At 40.3% G+C, this 6,479-nt stretch overlaps 1 protein-coding gene across 1 annotated transcript; it reads left to right on the forward strand.

Moving 5' to 3' along the window:
- The first annotated feature begins 407 nt into the window (after positions 1-407).
- On the forward strand, positions 408-6,177 carry LOC308138921 (E3 ubiquitin-protein ligase TRIM21-like). The gene is made up of 2 exons (XM_080521226.1): positions 408-498; positions 3,544-6,177. Exon 2 carries the CDS (start codon positions 3,553-3,555, stop codon positions 5,182-5,184), a length of 1,632 nt encoding a protein of 543 aa, XP_080377352.1. The 5' UTR covers positions 408-498; positions 3,544-3,552; the 3' UTR covers positions 5,185-6,177.
- The last annotated feature ends 302 nt before the right edge of the window (positions 6,178-6,479 follow it).

The following is a 6,479-nucleotide window of genomic DNA, read 5'->3' on the forward strand; positions in this document are numbered from 1 at the left end:
CGGGACAACTAGGAATTTTGAAGTTTTTCTACTTCAAATTCATGTGTTCTGTTCCAATTTCCTATTGCATTTTATTTTGAGTGAATACTTTTAGTGAGTTTCTGATTTAATCCTTCTTGAAATAAGAGTGTTTGGTTATATCCTGATTTCCAAATAGATTTTTTTTGAAGAGCAACATCATACTGTTAAAAATAAGTTATATATATAAGTTGACTCAATATTTTGAAAACAATAGCTTGATTCCATTGATACAGTATTTGAATAAGTAATTTTTAGCTTGAATAAATCATTCTTTATAGAAATTGACAACCATTCCAGGCTAAGTGATTCGAGCTTTTATTTTGAAATCCATCAGCGGAAATAGTACGCTGCATCCCTGATCAGTGACAGCAGCAGACAGCCGCACGGCTTGACCGCAGTCTTCTGCCACTGAAATAGGAAGTTATTCAGACAAACTTGGACTTTCTACGGAGTTCACCTGGAGTCTGTCACGTACTGGTGAGTTTCTACAAGCACACTGAATTCAAAGTCCACCAACTTTCAAGTAGAATAGAAAAGTACAAACTGTAAAGTCGCTCCGGTGGAAACTGAGGTTAGTTTCTAACTCATCGACAGAAACTTTACAAAGAATTTGTAAGGAGTTGTGAGGTTTATCAACAGAGAAAATCACGAGAACTTAAAGTGTGAGTGAAGCAGAGACTGATAGGAGTTTATGACGTTTGAGAAAATGCTGTTATTTACCACTTAAATCGTGTTATTGACGATTAAATGTGATTGTGGTGCGCAGCTTCAGTAAAACCGAAAGTAAAAAGCGCTGCGTCTCAAATGTGGAAAAACAGGAAGTGTCAATGTGATCATACTTTAAGATGTCAGCAAAGTGTTTATAAAAGAAGACATTGTGCCTTAAGAACGATTTTATGTGGCGGATTACATAATAAAGAAGTGGAAAGACATTCTTATTAGTATTGTCTTTAATTTATAGGATAACATGTCAATGCAATGTAATAAATTAGAAATCAATACGAAAACAAAATCAGAGTACAATATAAATACGCACACCCCAAAATAAAGATGATGTAAATAGGTGAATACGTAATATTCATATTTATAGTAATAGATAATAAGTAGAACAAACATTTCAAATATCCAGAGTTTGCACACAGTAAATTACAGACTATATACGAAACCAAATATAACAACGCTATACAGAGCAATATAAAGTACCTTATCTTTATATATATATGTGTGTGTGTGTGTGTGTGTATATATATATATAGTAGAGAAAAAGAAAAGAATATATATATATATATATTACTGTTGATGATGGCCTAACGTTTGCACAGGCTGAACGACGTAACAGAAACATGTTTATGAGGCATGTGTAATATAAAATTTATTTTTTTCTGATGCATATTATAGATATAGACATATTCAGTACAACTTGATTGACATTACAGTGAATTGTTGATAAGCAGTAAACTGCAATTTAATATTGCATGTTCGAATGCTACGTTATGGAGTAACAACAACAATAACAACAACAATAATAATAATGAATAACAACAACAATAATAATAATTAATAACAACAACAATAATAATAGCTTCACAATTGAATCAATGTCAGCTTTTCTAGTTCAAGATTTAATAATAATAATTCGTTTTAATAATTTTATTGAAGATGTTTTTTTCTTCTAGGTTTTGTGGCGCCCTCTAGAGGCCATGACACGCTTTGCATTAACTTTGCCTCATGGGCCATTTGGCTCTGCAACTTCTAGACTGGATCATGTGCATGCTGACTATGTGGGCTAATTTCCTAGTATTTCCAGACCTTCCTTTTCTATCGGGACCTTTGTATGTTTACTGTCTTGTTCTGAAGGCTCAAGTAGAATAGAATCTAAATCAGGCCTATTCAACTGGCGGCCCACGGGCCAACTCCGGCCCGCGGATGACATCAGACCGGCCGCAGATCAGTTCTGTTGACTTTTTTTTATTTATTAAAAAAAAGAAAGACATTTTAAATACATTACAGTCATTCCAATGTGCTTTTATAGAGAAAATAGAAAAGCCCAACATATCCACATGAGCAGCAGGTGTGTTTGTGACGGTGGAAAGAAAAACTCCCCCAACAAGGAGAAACTTTGTAGAAACCAGAGTCAGAGGTGGAGGAATTCTGTGGACCGGTTGGGGTGAAAGGATAGAGGAGAGGAGAGGAGAGGAGAGGAGAGGAGAGGAGAGGAGAGGAGAGGAGAGGAGAGGAGAGGAGAGGATAGAAGAGAGGATAGAGGAGAGGAGAGGATAGAGGAGAGGAGAGGAGAGGAGAGGAGAGGAGAGGAGAGGAGAGGAGAGGAGAGGAGAGGAGAGGATAGAGGAGAGGAGAAGAGAGGATAGAGGAGAGGAGAGGAGAGGAGAGGAGAGGAGAGGAGAGGAGAGGAGAGGATAGAGGAGAGGAGAGGAGAGGATAGAAGAGAGGATAGAGGAGAGGAGAGGATAGAGGAGAGGAGAGGAGAGGAGAGGAGAGGAGAGGAGAGGAGAGGAGAGGAGAGGATAGAGGAGAGGAGAAGAGAGGATAGAGGAGAGAGGAGAGGAGAGGAGAGGAGAGGAGAGGAGAGGAGAGGAGAGGAGAGGAGAGGAGAGGAGAGGAGAGGAGAGGATAGAGGAGAGGAGAGGAGAGGAGAGGAGAAACAGAGAAAGACTTAGCGGGGAGAAACATACAATACCCTTGTTAGTGCTACATACATTTTTCTTCTTTTTAATAACACAATAATCACAGTGATCTAAATATTTTCCAACTGCCATGAGATTAAACCAGCCTGAGCAGCAACAGAGCAAAAACCAAAATAATCACAATAATTATAACAAAAGCAAAAACAAAAGGACATAAAACAAAGAAAAAAAAGGAAAAGAGAAAAATGGAACGAAACAAAAAAGACAAAATAAAAAGCCGTGGTATTAAATCTGTTCGATAAACAGCTTTTGTTGTCAGATGCTCAACATTTTCAGTTACTGTGTGACATGAAATCCATTGGCAAGTTCAGCTAATCTTTCAATTCTGATCGTCTGTTTGCTCTCTTCTGTGGATTGTTGAAAGAAATTACAAGTAGAGATGTCAGAATTTACAACATTATACAGAAAGACATACATCATCTTTCAGATGTTTCAAATATGTGTTTATGGGGCTGAAACAGCCTTTGTTCCAAAACAAAAACACTATGATGTGTATAAAGTCAGTGATTTGTACTTTTTGCCATGTACCAAAATAAAAGACTTTTGAATGTGGCAGAGCATCGTGTCAGGTTGAGATCAGGAATAATAGCTCAGGGAATTGTCCGGCCCCCGGGGCCTTAGCTTTCTGAAAATGTGGCCCTCCCAAAAATAGAGTTGAATAGTCCTGATCTAAATGATTTATCCTGGAGGGAATTTTCTTTATAAGATGAAATGTTGTTTTAGGCATAATTTATAGAAAGCCACTACAAGAAGGCCAAAGAACCACATGTACAATGATGCATCAATCTTTCAATCAACTCTTGTCTTTTGTCGTCAGGGTGTGAAGATGTCTGCTGCCAGTCCAGATCACTTCCTGTGCTCCATCTGTCTGGACGTGTTCACTCATCCAGTCTCCACACCATGTGGACACAACTTCTGCAACCAGTGCATCACTGAGCACTGGAACTCCAAGGTCATATGTGACTGTCCCCTGTGTCAAGAGGTTTTCTACAAGAGACCTCAGCTGAGGGTCAACACTTTGCTCTCGGAGGTTGCTGCTCAGTTCAGACATGAAGCTGAACACAAAGCCAGCAGCAGCTCAGAGCAACAAGCTGCCAAACCAGGACAAGTTCCCTGTGACGTCTGCACTGGAACCAAAGTGAAGGCCCTCAAGTCCTGCCTGGTGTGCCTGGTCTCCTACTGTCAGACTCACCTGGAGCCTCACCTGACAGTGTCAGGCCTGAAGAAACATCAGCTGGTGGAGCCTGTGGAGAACCTGGAAGGCAGGATGTGTCCGAAGCACCAGAAACCTCTGGAGCTGTTCTGTAAGAGCGAGCAGACGTGTGTCTGCATGATGTGCAGTGTTTTAGAGCACAAGACTCACCAGCTTGTTCCTCTGAGTGAAGAATGTGAAGGGAAGAAGACGGAGCTGAGGAAGACTGAGGCTGAAATGCAGCAGATGGTCCAGAAGAGACGAGTGAAGATCAAGGAGATCAAAGAGTGTCTGAAGAAGAGTCAAGCTGCTGCAGACAGAGAGAAAGCAGAAGGTGTTGAGGTGTTCACTGCTCTGATGCAGCGTGTTGAGAGAGATCTGAAGCAGATGATGGAGAGAATGGAAGAGGAAGAGAAAGCCAGAGAGAAACAGGCTGAAGGTCTCATCAAACATCTGGAAGAGGAGATCAGTGAGCTGATGAAGAGGAGCTCAGAGGTGGAGCAGCTCCTTCACTCTGAAGACCACCTCCACCTCCTCCAAGGCTTCTCCTCCCTGAAAGCTGCTCCACCCACCCAGGACTGGACGGAGGTCAGCATCCCTCCATCATCCTATGAGGGGACTGTGGTGAGAGCTGTGGCTCAGCTGGAGGAGACTCTCAGCAAAGACATGAAGAAGAAGGTGTTTGATCCTGAGCTGAAGAGGAAGCAGCAGTTTGCAGTGGATGTGACTCTTGATCCTGATACAGCTCATCCTGGTCTCATCCTGTCTGATGATGGAAAACAAGTGAGTCGTGGTGACGTGAGGAAGAAGCTTCCAGACAACCCAGAGAGATTTTCTAAGCATATTTATGTTTTAGGAAAACAGAGTTTCTCTTCAGGTCAATTTTACTTTGAGGTTCAGGTTAAAGGAAAGACTGGGTGGACTTTAGGAGTGATCAAAGAGTCCATCACCAGGAAGGGAGAGTTCACAGTGAGCCCTGATGAAGGTTTCTGGATAATATGCTTGAGAAATGGAAATGAGTACTGGGCTGATAAAGAGTCTTCAGTTCGTCTCTCTCTGAGGTTTGCTCCTGAGAAGGTGGGGGTGTTTGTGGATTATGAGGAGGGTCTGGTCTCTTTTTATGACGTAGAAGCTGCAGCTCTGATCACCTCCTTCACTGGCTGCTGCTTCACTGACAAACTCCTCCCAATCTTCTGTCCCAGTCTTAATTATGGTGGTAAAAACTCTGCACCTCTGATCATCTGTCCTGTCAATCAAACTGTCTGATCAGTTTTCATCATGAAACGTCACCAACAATGAACAAAGTGGTGAGAAAGTGACGATTCACTGTGATCCATGGTGAACAACTCTAGGATTTCACTGAGCAGCAGTTTGTACCTAAAGAAACGTTCTGACAGTTTGTCCCAAACAAGTAAAGATCTGATGGAAGAGGAAACTGAGCAGTCAGATTCATGACATGTTTGACTCAATCAGGAAATTGTTCATGTGTTTGTTTTAGAGCTTCATGAGCAGGAATCTTTCAGTCTGTGTGTCTTCAAGCTGCAGAGTCACAACATGAACACACACGTTTTTCTCTGCAGCTTCAAAGCTTCTTAACGACATTTAATGTGAAGATTTTACAATCAAAAGTAACAGCTGGATGGAACAAGTATAAAAAACCTTTTTATTAAAGTTTTCATTTATGTAGGATGATTAACACGGTGTGTTCAAATGAAGGGGTTGAAAGGTAGGAGGTTTGTCCCACACAGTGTAAATTGAAGAGAAACAAAAAACAGCATCAGCAATAAAGTGTAACGGCTCTGTGAGGATCAGTGCAAACTACATCCTGATCACACGTCATTTGTGAGGGTTTTGCCTGTAAATTGCTGAATGTTTGAAAACATAGACTTCAGCTCATGAATATAGACTCGCTTGGATCCCCTGGATTCCTCCTGAGTTTTTCCTCCATGGAAACATCATGGTTGGTGAAAGTTTTCTATTTTATGCATCCCCCTAATGCATTTCTTCTTCTCTGTATGTTTCAAAAGTCTTTTGTTTGTATTTGTATTTGACCAGGTTGATGTTTGGACATTGTTTCTACTCCGTCTCCAATTTGTTCCACAATTGTTCACCTTTAACTGTCGGATTAAAACTTTTCAGGGTTGTGTTTATGTTTCTGAGTCCTAAAGTTGAATTCCTCACGTATTTCATAACGACCAGTACGATCTGGAACCTTCTTTGTATTTGTCTTGGTAACAATCTGTAACTTGCTTTATAGAACATCTGTACTTTATAGAACATCTGTACTTTATAGAACATCTGTACTGCTTGGAACTCTACAATGTCATTAAACTTCATGATCTTTGATTTTAAAAATAATGACTTTGTGTGGTCCAGGAACCTTTATGAATTAATGGAATAGCTCTTTTTTGTAACATTACTATTGGTTTTACTGTGTTTTTATAAGTACTACCCCAAACCACAGTACAATAATATAAATAGGGCAAAATCAGAGAACAGTATAAGGTGTGTAAAGCTTTGATGTTTAAAATGTGCTTTGCTTTTGCTATTATTGCAAAGTT

The sequence above is a fragment of the Blennius ocellaris genome, assembly GCF_963422515.1.
Source record: "Blennius ocellaris genome assembly, contig: SUPER_13_unloc_2, whole genome shotgun sequence".
Classification (NCBI taxonomy): domain Eukaryota; kingdom Metazoa; phylum Chordata; class Actinopteri; order Blenniiformes; family Blenniidae; genus Blennius; species Blennius ocellaris.